An 18,783-nucleotide genomic window follows, 5' to 3' on the forward strand; every position below is an offset into this window, starting at 1 on the left:
TAACCCTGATGCTCGCGAATAGTTAACCCTGATACTCGCGAATAGTTAACCCTGATACTCGCGAATAGGTTAACCCTGATACTCGCGAATAGTTAACCCTGATACTCGCGAATAGTTAACCCTGATACTCGCGAATAGGTTAACCCTGATACTCGCGAATAGTTAACCCTGATACTCGCGAATAGTTAACCCTGATACTCGCGAATAGTTAACCCTGATACTCGCGAATAGTTAACCCTGATACTCGCGAATAGTTAACCCTGATGCTCGCGAATAGTTAACCCTGATGCTCGCGAATAGTTAACCCTGATGCTCGCGAATAGTTAACCCTGATGCTCGCGAATAGTTAACCCTGATGCTCGCGAATAGTTAACCCTGACGCTCGTGAATAGTTAACCCTGACGCTCGCGAATAGTTAACCCTGACACTCGCGAATAGTTAACCCTGATGCTCGCGAATAGTTAACCCTGACACTCGCGAATAGTTAACCCTGACACTCGCGAATAGTTAACAATGACACTCGCGAAGAGTTAACCCCGATACTCGCGAAGAGTGAGGGTCTCTCTACTCTGTAAAGAGAGCTGCAGTGCCAAGGCCCTAAATGTATGGTAGTCGAACTTTAACCGAATAGTCAGTTCGGTATTCGATATTCGTCTCGAATAGTGAAAATGGACTTATGGAATACTGGATCGAATTATTCGGTTCTGTATTCGATCGAATTATGTTTAGTTAGTTACTATACTGTAATTAATTCAACTTTGGCATCACCACTCGATATATATTCTGCTCCTCTAAACTTTAGCACGAAATTATTGGATCTGAAGTCGATATGTATAATTCGTCCATTTTTATAGGTTGAGTTTAAAGGAACAAAAACGAACGGAACTGTATGCCAAGCAAGGAAGGGGAAGCCAGTTCACTTCCAAGGCTGAGCGAGATAAATGGATTGCCAAAGAACTGAAATCTTTGCTAAAGGCTATTAAAGACAAAAAAGACCAGGTCCATAATAGTAACTTTCTCTCTAGGATTCGAAAAAAGTAATTATAACGATGCTTTTTAACATCTACAAAATACTGTAGATTGTTCGACTTAGAAAAGATTTGGAATCGGACGCGCAAAAGAAAGTTTCATTATCTAAAAAAATTGAGGAATACTCCGCTGAATTGGAACAACAACGCGAGAATATTGACAAACAAAACAAGGACTTCTATGAGAAGAAAAAGAAAAAAGATGCTAAACAAGCCGACCGAAAGTAAACAAATTTTATATCTAATATAAATTCAAATTAATTTCCTAGAATAGCCCAGGCAGATTGGTTCAAACAAGTTAGTTTTTTGGCTTTAGAATGGTATTAAGTAGGTTCTAGAAACCATGAAAGCATTTGTATTTTTTAACCTCTTTTCAAGGTGACCAATATTATAGGTTAAAAAAGATTTTTCTTATGGGTGCAGGTTTTATATTTTTTTTATTTATTTATCAAATTATTGTTATTTAAATCAGTTGGGCAACAGAAAGCTCCATTAGTGTCCCTAGCATGCTAGCTAATCTTCTACCCTACCACTGCCTTCTCTAATACTAGACCTTGCAATAGGAATAAAAGGGGGGTGGCAGTTAGGATTTCACAAATAGCACTAGATGTCGCTTTTCTGGGGTTTTAAACTGGCGGCAAATTCAAAACTATGGGAAATTGTTAGCAACGACGAAGTGTAACCTGCTAAGTTCGTCTCGAAAAAGAAAGCAAAAAACCGGTTCATGATGCTGAACGGTTTCCGAGTTCGAAAAATACTAGTTTAAATTTAGTGTATGTTTTGACACGTGTCAATGGCATCTGCATGGAAATTTCAACCCATCACAGCCCTTAAGTTTTTCCCTAAAACTGCCACTGCCAATGAAATACCTTAAGTTTGATTTGGATTGTCCAATGAGCGAGCTTAGGAGAGGTAGGAGGAGATTTCTTTTGGCAGCTGAATTCGGACACAGACTATCTCCAATATTTTAATTCTCCACTTCTCTAGTTTAGCAGACGATGTGCCCTGGTCAAAGGTCATGGACCAGGTTATTTAGTCCAGTTTAAAAAATCCTTATTTCCCTTCCTGGTCCGACATAAGCGAAAGACGTGACGTCATGCGAGAGATACGAATTTACTATCGTCATCGCGAAAATTCGCCTCAGAAAAGAGCCATCTAACGGTTACTAAGCGCAAATTCAAAATGTCACATAAAAATTGCTTCTGTTGTACATTTCAAGGCCTTGTATTAGAAAAGGCAGTGACCGTACTCAGGAATTTAGCCTTGCCAATTGCTGGAACCAATAGGATCATATGCATTTAGGGCGGAGCTAAACTAGGATTTACCGTCCCAAACTTTCTTTAAAAATCACGTTATGTAATGTTAAACTTAAAGCAAATGTCAGCGCCTTTCTGCACCCATTTCATACTTTCTAAACTTCCACGCAACGATTTAAACCAATCGGAATTCAAATTACCCTTTGCCAAGTTTAGCAGACCACTTTAAAGAATAATAAACTTAATGTTTTACTTATTTCTTCCAACATTATTTCAGTGAGCTCTGGCGGAAAGAAAACGCTATGCAACAAAATCTAGCAATGCTGAAGGAAGAACTTTCAAAGAAAGATCAGTCCATGAGATCCATGATTGGAAAAGTTAGTTATTTTTAACTCTTTTTTACATTAGGAGAACCTTAAAGGGAGGGTGAAGTGGAAAATCAAGTGATTTTTTATCGATTCTTCTTCTAATTATAAGACCAGTCTGCATGTAGTGAAACATTCAGGAAATACAGACTCCGAATGATTTTAAAATTCAAATTAGGTTCAGATTTTATAGATAATTTGAAATTAGAACTTCCGACCTATCGCGTAACGCCCTGCCTTTTTGTTAACAAAATTCTCGTGGCACGTTCCATGTCTCGCGCCACGATTGCCACATCGCGCGCAAATTTTATCAAATCTCGCGATAAATTTCATTCGACACGCAACGTGCCACGAGAATTTTGTTAATAAAAAGGCAGGGCGTTACGCGATTGGTCGGAGGGGGATACTTCAAATTATTCTTAAAATCTGAACCTAATTTGAATTTTAAAATCATTCGGAGTTGGTATTTCCTGAATGTTTCTCTGTGCAGACTGGTCTTAAAATTAGAAGTATCGATAAAAAATCACTTGATTTTCCACTTCACCCTCCCTTTAAAGAGGCATTGGCGGGTAGGTTAAAATTATTTGAAATACGTCAGTCTGACGTACGTGACTGAGGAGAGGCGTGGTTCAAAGAAACTTCCAACCATTATCTATGGTTTTATTTCAAAAACTTGCAGTTTGGGGAATGGCGCTGCAATCTCGTGGATGAGAGGGAAAGTATGACAATGGCCATAGAGCCTGTGTTAAAAAACGCGGACATCAAAGTTTCGCCAATGACTATTTAGTTTACTAGTGACTGATGGACTTGCAAAAACATTACCAGCTACTCTGTCCTGACTACAAACACAAATCGAGGAAGTTCTAACATACACAATAGCAGACGACGGTAACCGCGTAACCGCGAATTAACACAAGACCTATTTTAAGGGAGTGAACAGGCCCAGTATAGCTGCGCCAATGAAACGGTCAACTACGGCGAAACTCTGATGACTCGCGACTTTTGGCCATTTTCATACTTTTCCTCTCATCCACTTTTGGTCCCACTCCATCTGGAATCTTTGTGTATTTAAAATCATTTCTACCCACCTGCCGATGCCTTCTTTACAGTCCGTTTAAGCGTGATTCTGAATTTCGTATTCAGTTCTCAAGGTCAATAAGGGCTGATATAATATTGAGTGTCATATTGTTCCCCTTATTTCAAGTGGGTACTGTGTATTCCATTAAAGGGAATGCGAATTTAAAATTTCATATCATATTTTACCACGAAAGTGGTATTATGTTATGTTATACTTTCAAGTCTCTACTCTCAAAAATATCAAGTTTTTAATATAATTGAACCAAAGTTTCTAAACTCTGGGTCTGGTAGCGGAGAGAGTGGCACCATCTCACGTGAAAAAATATATCTGTGACGTCAGCCTACGGGAAACGTTTTAGCCTTTCATAAAAAGTGGCTTTCAAATAATGAAGCATTTTCAAATGCATATTGCCATAAGAAAATAATATATAGCTCCCTATAAGTATGAAACTCTCCATTTAAGCCATGTAAACAGCATTTTCTTCCATTGAAATTTGTAAAAAGTTTCTAATGCCACCTATTAAGAGTTTTTGGCGTTAAAAAGATGAAATATTTGTTTAGAAAATTTTCAAATTTTATATTGTAATTAAATAGTTAAAGGTCTAGACGTTATTATTATGATAATTATAACTGATTAAGTACACGTAAAAATTATCATAATAAATTAATAGATGGCGCGAGATTTTGACGAACGAGGCTAGCGCCTACGCTGGTAAGGAGAATCTTGTGTCTCTACGGGCACAGCGATATTTCCCCGGCCCATGGTGCCTTTCGCGGACACCATAGGTGGCGGCGATGGTTTCGCCCCCCTTTCACTCGTAGTACCGAAACTTCTCCCACGGGGCGTAAAAGCGTAAGCGCGCCAAGTTTGGGAGCAAATGCTGTAGTATGAAACTGTACTACGTTTCATACTTATAGGGAGCTATATATTATTTTCTTATGATATTGCCAAATAACCAGAAATGGGAGAATTAAAAGCTTGATATTTTTGAATTCACAGAAATTAATTCTATCTTTTGTTATATAAATCAGAGGTTTTTCAAACGAGGCTTCTCATTCCCTTTAATGTTATATTTGTTTTGTAAGCTGAGATATTATAAGTTTAATTCTCTGTCTTCACAAATAAACTTATATTATAAGAAAACACCAGTTAAATAAAAGCTTTCACACACTCCTGGATATAGAAATCTAGCCTATAGCACTCACCAAAGGCCTCATGTGATAGGAATTTAGTCTTTAAAAGTTCTTGTTTGACTTTAGTCCTGATAGGTTCAAAATCAAACCACTTATCAAAAATTTAGATTTAACATTATAAATCTTCTCTATTGCTAGGTCTAGGCATAATCAGTCTGGGAACTAAGGATATTTTTTATACTAGTCCTTGGGACCAGTGACCCCCTTACTGTCCGAAATAATAAACTAGTCTCCGAACTGGTCCCAGCCTTTGTTCTCCTATAGATTTGAAATTAATAAACTGGTCCCGAGGACCAGTAACCCCCACTTTTTGAATTAAAAAACTAGTCCAAGCAATTAATAAACTGGTTTTTGACCAGAGGAAGTGTGCTATTTCCCAGACTGGACATAATATGTACGAGTGCCTGTCAGACTTAGAAATAGCACACGTCCACTGGTCCAAAACCAGTTTATTAATTGCTTGGACTAGTTTTTTAATTCAAAAAGTGGGGGTTACTGGTCCTCGGGACCAGTTTATTAATTGCAAATCTATAGGAGAACAAAGGCTGGGACCACTCCGGAGACCAGTTTATTATTTAGGACACTAGGGGGGTCACTGGTCCCAAGGACTAGTTTAAAAATTATCCTTATTTCTAAGTCTGGTGCCTGTATCAATCTCCATTTAGGCACTAGAGGTCTCTCTTAAACAAAGCGTGGTATTTCATTGATTCCACGGCCTAGACATTACTTCGTAGTCTAGGCTCCGGTCGGAGCCTCCGAGATGATCTAGGCCCGTGCGTGTCGATTTTTATGTTGGGAAATATCCTGTTACATAGAGGAAATTTTTTTACCCTATATGTGTACTAGGTGGCGCTTTTGTTACCGTTGCGACCGGGGTCTTCCATAAATTATCGTTGATATTTTAGGGGCCAATTATAAAAATTTTATGAAAGAGAAAGGTTTCACCCTTAAATTAACATTATTGTTTTAGGGGATATTCATTATTCTCTTTTTATTGAATCTATTGGTTCGATTGTATGGACAACAATATTTTTTAGTAAAAAAAGCTTCTTGCTAATTCACAGTTTTAATAAACCATAAGAGGAATTTTTTTACCCCTTCTTAACTTTTCATTTTTTTAACCTTTTTAACTTTTTTATCCTTTATTTCTTTGACATGATTGTTTAATAAAGGTCTTCGGAAATTTTCTAAAACATTTTTTTACTATCCGCGACCTTGGCTTCACCGCTCTATGTCTATGCCTTGACCTTATATTGTAGCAGTCAACGGGGTCACGAGGCTGAACTTATTTTTATTTTACGGTACCAAAAGCGCCACCAAGTGAGAAAACACGGCGAATTAAATTAGTTAAAATAGCTCTGGTTTGATCTTTACTTAGCAATCGAGGTCTATGAAAATCTAATGACGCCTATTCGCCAAAACTTATCTCGTGACTGAGGACAGTTTCAGCATGGATAAAGAATGCGCGTGAGGAAATTTGTTTTCACTCTACAGGATAGGCAACTCCCTATCTCGGGCGACAGCTTATTCTGTATATACTCTGTTACAACATCGGTTGTCAGCACGCGCAAAGCTAGGTCTCTATGTAACATAGCTTTGTACGTGCTGTCAAGAGACAAAAAACTTCAGGATCTTCAGGAATTAAAATATCCGCGAGTTTTTTAGCTCGAGTGCACGGACCTCTAGGCCTTAGTTTCAAATACGTGTAGTAGGCTGTAGGCAATTTCACACGTATTTGAAACTAAGGCCTAGAGGTCCGTGCACTCGAGCTAAAAAACTGGCGGATATTTTAAATAATGAAGATCCTGAAGTTTTTAGTCTCTTGACAGCACGTACAAAGCTACGTTACATAGAGAAATAGCTTTGCGCGTGCTGCCAACCGATATTGTAACAGAGTATATACAGAATAAGCTGTCGTTCGAGATAGGGAGTTGCCTATCCTGTAGAGTGAAAACAAATTTCCTCACGCGCATTCTTTATCCATGGTTTCAGGAAGACTTTAATCTGTGAAATTAAATACTTTTTACCAGGAAAACAATTAAAGCGCCATAGGTTTTCCTTATTAAAGTAAATCAAACGGGATATTTTTTTTTTTGTTAACCTAACTCAACCTTTCAGATAAAAAGGTTTTTAAAACAGGTTTTTGGTGATACTACCAGAAGTCGATTAGGCTTCACACATGAAGTACGTAACAGGTGCCTGGGGGAGCTACACGATATTCTCTAAGCTCCTAGGAAAGAGCCTCCCCTTACGCGGAGGGAAATAGTTCAGTAACGCGGCTCCTTCGGATCCATCCGATCCTTCCGCCTAAAGAACCGATTTACCACGTACCTAAATTCGAGAACTACTATAAGTAGAGTGTCTAAAATATTCTTTAGATAAAACTATTCACAATACCAAAGATTATTTGGGAGTAAGGCGTTAAAATGTTATCAAACTGGGTAGCTTGGACTATTTAAGACGTCGTGCATCTGTTTTTTAACGAGGTATTTTTCTGTTCTCGCCGTTACGGCAAGATGTTGAAATTTAAAGAAAATCTTATAATATTTAGTTGAAGACTTAAACGTTGAATATTTTATAACGCCTACCGAACGATACCGCAAATTCGCCTTCTGGGCTTTCCGGTCATCTCGACGGCGATGTCGAGTCGAGGTCCCATCCCATGCAAGAAAATAGTAATAGCCATCGCCGATTGGTCTGGCATTAAAGAGGTTATCTATGGTTAGGGGGCTCATGATTGGTTAAAAGCTTTTTTGTTCGTCTGCTTAGTTTTTACTTCGGGAATATCATGAAATCCATGGCCAAAGCTATGGAAAAGTGGGACTTACGTACTTTATGTGTGAAGCATAATCCGCTTTTGATACTACCCATTACCCAATTTAATGGTTATTCGTCATGCCATTGTAATCCATAATTTAATTGCTTGTTTCGTTTCATTATTTAGGCTACCTTGAATGGAAGAGATAGTGTCACCAAAGTTCTAAAAATTTTCAAAGACAAAGGAGGAGAACATTTGGAAATTGCCAATAAATATTTTGGGATGTTAATACAGAATTTTACCTGCGACAAAACTATAAATACCGCTGTTGAAGTTACATCCGGCACTAAGTATGTTTCTTTCTTATTCTATATTTCGTTTAAAGAAAATTTCGTCGCCTTGCCAAAGGTAGGAGCCAATCACAGGGTTAAAAAAAAAACACTGTTTTTTTTTTTTAAAAAAAGCCCAGCCCACCGGGTTTTATTAGGTACTTGGGTTTTTTATCCTTAGCAGTTGTGTGCATGGTAAAATTGCGAGGGGTCGGTCATTCATGAAATCCCGTACGCTACCCGTGAAATCCAATTTAAGAAATCCGAAATCAATGCTGATTTCAAAATCAAATAAAAAATCCGAAATCAGCAACGAAATCATAAAATCAGTAAAGAAATCACAAAATCAGTGATAAAATCACAAAATCAATAAATAAATCACGAAATCAGAAGCGAAATCACAAAATCAGTAAAGAAATCGTGAAATCCATTACAAAATTCACGAAATCCAAAGTCAAAAGAAATCACGAAATCATGGGGAAAATCTCAAAATCCGAGGAAATCACGCGAAAAACCTCAAAACTCAAAGAAATCAAGGGAAAAATAGCAAAATCCGACGAAACCGCGGGAAAAATCTCAAAATTCGATGAAATCCATTGGATTTTATCGAATTCTGAAATCAAACAAAATCCGACGAAATCAAATGAAATCCGATGAAATCAAACGAAATCCGATGAAATCAAACGAAATCCGATGAAATCAAACAAAATCCGACGAAATCAAATGAAATCCGATGAAATCAAACAAAATCCGATGAAATCAAACGAAATCCGATGAAATCAAACGAAATCCGATGAAATCAAATGAAATCCGATGAAATCAAACGAAATCCGATGAAATCAAACGAAATCCGATGAAATCAAACGAAATCCGATGAAATCAAACGAAATCCGAAGAAATCAAATTGGATTTCGAAATCCCGTACACTTTTTCCAAAACGTCCGACCCCTCGTAAAATTGTCATTCAAAGGCAATTGCTTAGTAAAAAAGTCTTAAAATGTTTCATTAAAAATGATAAACATTATTAAATTGTACTTTTAAAGTTAAAACAACAACAAATTTCTTAAACAATGTTTAAAATGAAATTATCCTAGCATCAAAATTGAACATCTTAGTGTTGGGTTTTATTAAGTGGGTTTTTGTGGTGGGTAAAACTCAAAACCCGCAGGTTTTTTGGGGCTGGGTTTCTTTAATTCGAACCCTGGCCAATCAGAACTTGTCCACGAGAGCTAAGCTAAAATTTGCCTTTGCTAAGCTTAGGGATCAATAGGTGAATATATAAAGTATTTGGTCTTGCTGAACTTGTTAAAAAAAATCGTCATCACAGATGCGCGCGATTTTGCACGTGACGTGAGTCTGGATGTTGAATGCTCGTGAGGAAATTTTGTTCACACTAAAACAAATTTCCTCACGTTCATTCTTTCCATGATCTTACAAATTGAAGCGCTAGCGTCATTTCTCCTGACTAGAAACGTCACTCGTGACGATTTGTTATATTTTTCAATTAGCTCCTCCTACTTTATATATTTACCTATTAACTCCACCCTCGACTGTTGGAGGATCTAGTGGCATTTATTTAAACTTAAAGGAATAGCGAACTGATTTAAAAATTATCTAAATCTAAATAAAACCTTACTTAGAGTTTAAACTCTTCTGATTCCAAAAATATGCTTAATAAATATTTAAATATGAGGGAAAACACAGAAAAAACACTTCGAAAACTTGAAATTTGGGGGCAAAAGCAAATTTGCGGAGAAGATATTTGGCGGGTTTTTCTCCTTGCTACGTCACTCGCGGCATCTCGCGGAAAAGCCAAGCGCGAGCGACCGAGATTCCTGCCGCGCTAATCTGAATAAAATAGGCTTAACGCGGCGCAGAGACACTTAAGCAAGTAGTCCACTTAGCCTCGCGAAACCGTATCGTTACCATTTTAAGTTCGTAAATCATCCGAAAGACGGCGCTCATTACCTAAGTCCGAAAGCATCATTTAAGAATCGTTATCAGATGGCGTTCTGTCCGTATTTGGATATGTGACGTTACGTTAACGATACGGTTTCACAAGGCTTAGTGGACTACTTGCTTTACAGGCGTCACGTGAGCGACATCAAGAGAGAAAATTTCTCCTTACTACGTCATCAAGCGAAACAAAATTTTAACTAGGCCTTTTCCAAACACAAAACTTTGATTACAATTTTATAAATTTCTACAAAACCAAATACAAAAGTAAACATATCATAATAAACTAGATTTTTCAAGGGTTTTTTTTTAGTATTTTAAGTTTGTGGATGACGAAAATTACGGCACTAACACTTTAACCACCTTTTGTCTTAATTTTTTTTCTGAATGTTTTGAAAGGGCAGGTAAAATTATTTGAAATGTGTCAGAGGCGCGTGACCAAACAGGAGTGTGGTTCAAAGAAGCTTAGTTAGCTGTATTTCCAATGCTAGGAATGCAGGGAATTGACACTGCAATCTCACCCCCTGAAGATTTTATTGTCAAAGATGGGCTGGGTCCCTCCCCCCTTCCTTGGTTCCCTTGTGAAGAATGTTATAGTTCCGATGGTTGAGCCATAGTCCGTATAAGTAGCTCGGAGAGACATCTGGTGTTTTTGTGCCGTTCTAACCCTTACCGAAAAAAACCACCTCTAAAACACGTCTTAAGTTGGGCTGAAGACGTTTTTTAGAGGTTTTTTCCGGTAAGGGAAATAAATGTTATCTTCCGCCTTAAGGTTTTTGAGTCGAGATAGTTTCAATATTGGTCGCGGCATGGCACTAGAAACGCGCTTCCGTAAAACAACCACGCAACATATCTCAATTCCAGGCAATCTGTGTTTAATGGTCTTAGTCTCCACAAAGACCTTGATGAATTCCTTCTTAAGAGTTGAAGCGAATTTTTTTCACTGATGTCGAAATTTATTTATTTGTCATTTTTCCGTAAGGTTGTTTTACCATATTGTTCAAAATGATGGAATTGGCACTAAAATCTTAAACGAAATGAATCGTCAAAAACTTCCGGGAGAAGTGACGTTTATGCCATTCAATCGGCTTGTGTACAAAGATATGAATTACCCTATGAACGAAAACGCCATTCCAATGATAAGTAAGCTCAACTTTAAAAAGGAATTTGAGCCTGTCATGAAGTATATCTACGGCAAGACCCTCATTTGCCGCAACTTGGAAGTCGCGACTCAAATCGCCAGGACTTCCAATTTGGATTGCATTACCTTAGATGGTATAAAAAATATTCACAGGGTTCATACAAGCCTGGAAAACAGGGAAAACCTGGAAAAATCAGGGAAATAAATAGTTGACAAAAACCTCGGGGAAATTTGCGTCAAACAGGGGCCGAGTAATTAAGCAAAATGTTCATAAACATACCCCCTCCATAGGATTAACATTACACTAAATTTGGAGGCTCATAACTGTGGTTGTACTAGAGATACGGGGATGTCCTTTGAGTATGTTATGGTCCTTTTTGTCCTCCATCCAACCATACTAAAAACTTGAGATTCGAGTGAAAAGGTGCCAAGTAATTGAGGAAAATGTTCGCGAACATACCCCCCTCCATAGGATTAACATTACACTATCCTTTGTTTATGCAATAGTCCTATTTCTCCCCCTCCTTCGTTAACATTTGCCATAGGATACTCCATATACAGGAAAAACCTGGAAATTGGTTTTCCAAACGTTGTATGAACCCTGTATTCACCTCCGCTTCCCTTGATGGGCCAGACTTGAATACTTTCGTCTATTCGGAATAGGAGACCAAGTTTCTCATAAGGGAGCATTGACTGGAGGATATTTGGATCCTAGACGCTCTCGTCTAGAGCTTCATCAGGCCCACGCTAAACTCTCGAGTGACGTTGCTGAAGCGGAGGCGCAATTAAATGAGCATCGTAAAGAGCTGGCTCAACACGAATCTGATATCAACAAGCTCGTTAGTGACATGCAAAAGGTTGAGACGAAAAACAGCAAGAACAAGTAATTATACAGTTATAACAGCATCATCTTCTAGTAAAATCCTCTTTTAACGACCAAATCTTTCTAGGGATGTTTTTGAGAAGTGCAAAGCTGATATTCGACTGATGAAGGAAGAGATAAATGTTTTGGACAGAGCCAGACCCCCCAAAGTATGTATCGCTTGAAGTCACATTTACCATGATAAATTATTAGACAATTCAACCATAGATCTATAGGTAGAGGGCAGAGAGATGCTGTTTTAGAATGGCTCCTGCCCTTGCCCTCAAAATGGCGGGGAAGTTTTCTAAATCGACGGCTAGTTTGGGATGAAGCTCAACGGGCTAAGCGGGGAGGGGGGAACTGACGTGGGGGAGATATTGAACATTGAACATTCCCTATTATATTCAATATTAGATCTCTCAATGTGTTGTTCTCTGAGTTAAACCAGGAGTTCATAATAGCCCGAAGTACGAAACTGGTTAAAAAGCCGTAACAACAAAGTTTCGCCGTAAAGCTCAGCGGATTCATACACCGCTTAACTCCCAAATAAATAGTTACCCCATTTTTTAGCGCCCACGCGCATTAACTTACTCACTTCCGGTTGAGCACTATTTTTATCTTGTGATTTTGGAGCGAAAATGGCTCACGTCTGCTTCTGTCGGAACGGTGTAAATTAAGCCTTGGCTAAGAAGTTGGCTTTTAGTCGGGGTTTCTAGTTTTCTACAAAACATTTAAACGATCGTCAATGAGGTTTTGTTGTGATATGTGTGAGTGAGAATTCCGTGGTTAAATTAAAACGGTTTGAACAGATTTATTCCAAGTATCTTTAATATAAGAATTGCAACGTGTTTCTACGTCGCCATTTTTTCTTTTCGACGGAGATCCCAGCCAACGGAAGTTTTGGAACGAAAACAAAGGAGCATAGATACCACTACGATATACTGTAAGGTTGTATGTCCATAAACAGGTTAATCCATTCTATGCGCAACGACAGAATCTTGTTGTTCGCGACTTTTACCATTAGCTCTATGGCCAGTTTCATACTTCCCCCCGAAGGGGGGTTATTATGAACTCCTGGTTAAACTCATTAAAAAGTTGCGTGAACTGGTGCAGAAAACTGATATTCTAGTTGTAATTATTATAAAGCACATCTATCAGTAAGATAAATAGCGCTGAAACATTCTGTGTAGTACGTCATAAATTCGGCTGGCACGCGTGTAAAATTTACCTTATTTTCTAAAGAATTTTCATGTCTCACTGATTTTGTCATGTTATTCTTAGTAATAACTGGCCTTGATTAATCTCTAGCTATTTTTAGAAATGTGTTTCTACCCGCCATTTGTAATCGCAGTTTATCTATCTGTGAGCTTCCTAGTTTGTCCAGAATATTCTTAGTGGGGCAAACCAAGCTACCAAAAACGGATTTATGTAAGAAGAACGTTGAACGTAGCAAATTCACTACCCATCCTCGCATACTTTATTGAGAAACTTCATCTGCTTATATTTTGACTCCACCCACAAATTCTGTATATAGCGACTTCTAGAGATCGAAAATTTTATTCTTATCTCTATTTTCGTGGTTAAATATTTTTTTACGAAATTGCACCATTGGTAAAAAAGCAAAGTGGACAACAATGCGATATAACTCCCGATTTAGTGGAATTAAGCATTGTTGTCCACTTTTCTTTTTTACCACTGGCGCAATTTAGGAAAAAAATATTTAACCACGAAAATAGAGATAAGAATGACATTTTCGATCTCTAGAAGTCGCTACAAGGCTATATACAGAATTTGTGGGTGGAGTCAAAATATAAGCATACGAAGTTTCTCAATAAAGTACGCGAGGATGGTACTAGAGGCTAAAGCTACGATCCGACGTTCTTAGTACATAAATCCGTTTTTGAAGCTACTCAAATATTTAGCCGAAAGGTGTTGGCATTTTTAACGAGGTCAAAACCTTTTTGCTACTCGTTATAGGAAAGGAGTTTGGTTAGTCTTGAATCCAGTTTAAAATCAATGGAATCTACGGAAGAATCCTTAAAAAACGAAAAGGAACAAGAATTGCTTAAACAATTATCGGTCCAGGATCAACAAGAAGTTGATCGCCTAAATGATGAAATCAAAAGGTTGACCCAAAACAACAAAGACGCTTTCAGCAAGCGTATGAGTGTAAGCTAGAGTAGTTTTAGCACGGTATAGGTGTTCCATAACTTCGTAAGGTATGTTCCATAAGTTTGTTACTGGTTACTGAGAGCTTGTCATGAAGTGACAAAGGTGAGACGTCACATATTCTCGTAAAGCGACGCCTGGTGACGCGCTGTCAAAGGCTTAGTAGAGACTGCAAAACCTAGTGTAGTGAATTCCCGCTTGTCGTTCTCGAAATACCTCTCATTAAGTCTCTAGCATTATGAAGTATAGGAAGTGTCATACTTATGGATCATATCTTATAAATTTATGGTGTTCGCGAGTGAAGACTTTACAACTGTCGTTGATTTCAGCTGGAAGGACAAAAAAATAAGTTGGAAAATTCTCTGAATAATAATCTCTACAGACGAAAGGAAGAGTTAGAAGCTGTGAGTATTCAAAACTCGGGACATCTGCTTGAAGATTTTACATAATTGTTTCATTTATACAAAAACAGGCGCTACAGGAAATCTCGGTGGAGGATCGAAGGCAAAAGTTGACCAATTCGCAGAATGAGCTTGTAAATCTGAACTCTAGAATTAAGGACCTTAAAGAAGCCATGGATGGAGTGGAAAAAAAGATGGAAGCCAAGAATAAAGACTTGAAAAATATGTCAAAGAAGTTAGAGGAACAGAAGAACAAGGAACGGGATTATCAGGAGCGTATCAACGAAGATTCCAAGGATTTGGAGAAAATGAGTAGCAAGCAGGCTGTTCTACATAAAAAGGTAACTCGCGAAATAATCAAATTATTATATTAACGCCCTGAATAGAAGCCTCATTATCAATATTAAAATTTTTGCGCTAAGTATATATTTACCACATTTTGAACAAGAAGGAACAAGATGTTAAGAAAGTTATCAAGGAAAATAGGCGAGATCTAAAACCTACTAATTGGTGACAAAATAGTAGTGACTTGCCAGGTCGTAAATGTGATTGGTGACTTTTATATTGGTCACTGATAACTAGAGCTGTGCGAGTCTTAATTTTTTGGTTGCGAGTCTAAGTCCTCCAGTCCAATTTCCCAGTACTCGCCAGTCTAGCAAGTCCTTAAAAAGGCCAAATTATAGGGGGTGTGTGAATACCACTTTTTGGGTATCGAACCGGTTACCGAATACTAAATATTTTGCTCATCAAATTCTGAATCGAATTAGTTTATTCCAAATCGAATACCAAATATTTAGGCCCGAATATTCGCAATTAGTTAAGCCTAGTGCTCGCGAATAGTTAAGCCTAGTGCTCGCGAATAGTTAAGCCTAGTGCTCGCGAATAGTTAAGCCTAGTGCTCGCGAATAGTTAAGCCTAGTGCTCGCGAATAGTTAAGCCTAGTGCTCGCGAATAGTTAAGCCTAGTACTCGCGAATAGTTAAGCCTAGTACTCGCGAATAGTTAAGCCTAGTACTCGCGAATAGTTAAGCCTAGTACTCGCGAATAGTTAAGCCTAGTACTCGCGAATAGTTAAGCCTAGGGCTCGCGAGTGGTTAAGCCTAGGGCTCGCGAGTGGTTAAGCCTAGGGCTCGCGAGTGGTTAAGCTTAGGGCTCGCGAGTGGTTAAGCTTGGGGCTCGCGAGTGGTTAAGCTTAGGGCTCGCGAGTGGTTAAGCTTAGGGCTCGCGAGTGGTTAAGCTTAGGGCTCGCGAGTGGTTAAGCTTAGGGCTCGCGAGTGGTTAATACCAAGCAATTATATAAACATGTACAAGCCCCTATATTTCAAAATTCCTCTCCTAATTAGTCTCCGAGTATTTGAAAATTTTCCTAAGTTGAGAGTATATTTTTTTTAAAAGGTGGGTCTTTCAGTTGCATTGCCGAGGCGGTAAGTCCCTCAATTAAGAGTAGTCGATCTTTAACCAATAATTAGTCAGTTCGATATTTGTATTGAATAGCGAAAATGGGCTTGTCAAATACTGGATCGAATTATTCGGATTGTTATTCGATTGGAACGGTTGACCTTTACTAAATTTGTTAACCAAGTCCCATGTGAGCCCAAATTTTTTACGAGTCTAATGAGTCTAAATAGTTAATTACTAAAAATTAGAAACTAATTAAGAAAAATTCTTGGTTACTGACAATGATCTGTACAATGCTACCATCTTACTTTTTTGTTTCTGATAAATACATGACATGTACTAGGGTCGACTTCCTAAATTTTAATAGCGAATGATTATCGCTGTAAATTTAAACATGAATTTTAATGCGGCTTATAGATTGAAGAATGTAGCAAGAAGATCCGAGATTTGGGTTCTTTGCCTCAGGAAGCTTTTGAAAAGTACCAAAAACACAGCACCAAACAACTCTTTAAAATGCTGGAAACCACTAATCAAGAGTTAAAAAAGTACAGCCACGTTAACAAGAAAGCCTTGGACCAATTTGTTAGTTTCTCCGAGCAAAAGGAAAAGCTAATAAGCAGAAAAGAAGAACTGGACCGGGGACACGGTGTAAGTGAGAAATTTAGTGGATGAGGGGGATGTAGTCTTGGTGAGGGTATATTTTATATGTTTCTCAGCATAAGCATATCAAACCACCCGTAAGCGTGAATTCACAATAAGACCACGGGTAATCACCATTGTACAAGGCCGCCAGAGCGAAATTTGAGGTTCTACGCCACCTAGAGTTAAAACGAAGCAATTCTCTCCTTTCCGATTCTCCCTACCACCTTATAACCCGGAAATCTAAGCAGTCGTCTGCTTCTGCAATAAATGGCAGCGGTAATCGGTTTAGTACGGGCTTTTAAGACTTGAGTTGTTTGTTTAAGATTAGGAACAGCAAATTATCTCGAATTTTTAAAGAAAATGGGAAAAACACTTAGCACAACTGGTTTCTTATGAATAGGATAAGTACAAAAGATAAAAGTGTAGGTTGCCGCATGCCTTTATTACGCGAACTTCAAAATCCATGTTTTAGCAGGGATATTTGATATATCGACACTCTATAGAGTGTCGATATATCAAACATCCCTGGTTTTAGCCCCACTAGCAGACGACAATGTTTGTTATGATTACAAGTATTAATAGAGGTAGAGCTTATAATAGGTAAGTTTAAAATATATATTAATCCTTGTATTTATTACCAAGCTTCCGGTAGCATCCCTTGCGCGATTTGAATAAAGTTACCCTTTTGTGCCACCAGGAAGACTTGTCTCCCGAGTTTTACCTAGACAATGCCTGTGGCTAATTTCCCGCCGATTCACGCTTATGGGTGGTTTGATATGCTTATGTTCTCAGTCAAATCATGGTAAACAAGAGAAAAATTAGTTACTTTTTTAGCTGGTTTCCTGTAAAAAAAGGTTTGCTATCAAGCAGGTTTAAACATTTCACCTGAATTAGTCAATTTCTTGGGAATAGGACAGAAGTAACTTCTTAAAGTTTAAGCATGGATAAAGAATGCGCGTGAGGAAATTTGTTTTCACGCTATAGGATCGGCAACTCCCTATCTCGGGCGACAGCATATTCTGTATATACTCTGTCACAACATCAGTTGTCAGCACGCGTAAAGCTAAGTCTCTATGTAACGTAGCTTTGTACGTGCTGACAAGAGACAAAAAAACTTCAGGATCTTCAGGATTTAAAATATCCGCGAGTTTTTTAGCTCGAGTGCACGGACCTCTAGGCCTTAGTTTCAAATACGTAGGCTGTAGTTGCTGTAGGCAATTTCATACGTATTTGAAACTAAGGCCTAGAGGTCCGTGCGCTCTAGCTAAAAAACTCGCGTAAGCTAGGTTACATAGAGACCTACCTTTGCACGTGCTGACAACCGATGTTGTAACAGAGTATATACAGAATAAGCTGTCGTCCGAGATTGGGAGTTGCCTATCCTGTAGAGTGAAAACAAATTTCCTCACGCGCATTCTTTATCCATGGTGTGAATCACGACAAAAATTCCGTAAGTCCAACATAAAAAATTAGGGCTAAAATGGGTTCTCTAACCGTGATAAATAAAAACTCGCGCATATTTTAAACCCTGAAAAAAGTTTTTCGTCTCTTGTCAGCACGCACAAAGCTAGGTTAGAAATAATTTGACACTGTTTCCAGAATATTTTTGCTTACATGTTGTTACTTAAGCAAGTAGTCCACTTAGCCTTGCGAAACCGTATCGTTACCGTTTTAAGTTCGTAAATCATCCGAAAGAGGGCGCCCATTACCTAAGTCCGAAAGCATAGTTTAAGAAACGTTATCAGATGGCGTTCTGTTCGTATTTGGATATGTGACGTTACGTTAACGATACAGTTTCACAAGGCTTAGTGGACTACTTGCTTTAGAACAATAAATGACACCTTTTCCTAAATATTATAGACTAATGGCACCCCATGTTATTTCCCCATAGAGCTTAATACAGTCGAAGGCAGAGGGCTGCCATTACCCTATTGCTTACATTTTGTTACTTCACCCAAGAATTTGACCCCTTTTCCAAAATATTTTTTCTATTGTTAAGGTAGGTCTTTAATATTTCATAGTGTTACTACCGTCGCGAGTCCTTCAATTTGTTGAAGTCCCCCCTTACTTCTGTTGCAATATTGAGTGCAGACTGCCTTTAGTCTCAATAGTGATAAGTACATGAAATTTAAAATTTTGAAAAAAAATTTAAAAATACTAGCAGCGTTCTAGGAAATTTTTCAGTATTTTTATGAGTTCCCCGTGGTC

At 38.2% G+C, this 18,783-nt stretch overlaps 1 protein-coding gene across 1 annotated transcript in view; it reads left to right on the forward strand.

The window, feature by feature from the left end:
* SMC3 (structural maintenance of chromosomes 3) overlaps positions 1-18,783 on the forward strand; it is a 39,721-nt gene that overhangs the window by 14,812 nt on the left and 6,126 nt on the right. Inside the window, exons 9-19 of the mRNA XM_089866986.1 lie at positions 855-999; positions 1,080-1,252; positions 2,562-2,661; positions 7,865-8,028; positions 10,946-11,238; positions 11,768-11,987; positions 12,055-12,136; positions 13,944-14,135; positions 14,465-14,539; positions 14,608-14,877; positions 16,351-16,581. Of these exons, the coding sequence (XP_089723112.1) occupies positions 855-999; positions 1,080-1,252; positions 2,562-2,661; positions 7,865-8,028; positions 10,946-11,238; positions 11,768-11,987; positions 12,055-12,136; positions 13,944-14,135; positions 14,465-14,539; positions 14,608-14,877; positions 16,351-16,581 (1,945 nt within the window). The remainder of the gene's footprint in view (positions 1-854; positions 1,000-1,079; positions 1,253-2,561; positions 2,662-7,864; positions 8,029-10,945; positions 11,239-11,767; positions 11,988-12,054; positions 12,137-13,943; positions 14,136-14,464; positions 14,540-14,607; positions 14,878-16,350; positions 16,582-18,783) is intronic.

This window comes from Phalangium opilio, unplaced genomic scaffold, assembly GCF_054372755.1.
Source record: "Phalangium opilio isolate 3A_F unplaced genomic scaffold, DU_Popi_V2 ptg000017l_1, whole genome shotgun sequence".
Taxonomy (NCBI): Eukaryota; Metazoa; Arthropoda; class Arachnida; order Opiliones; family Phalangiidae; genus Phalangium; species Phalangium opilio.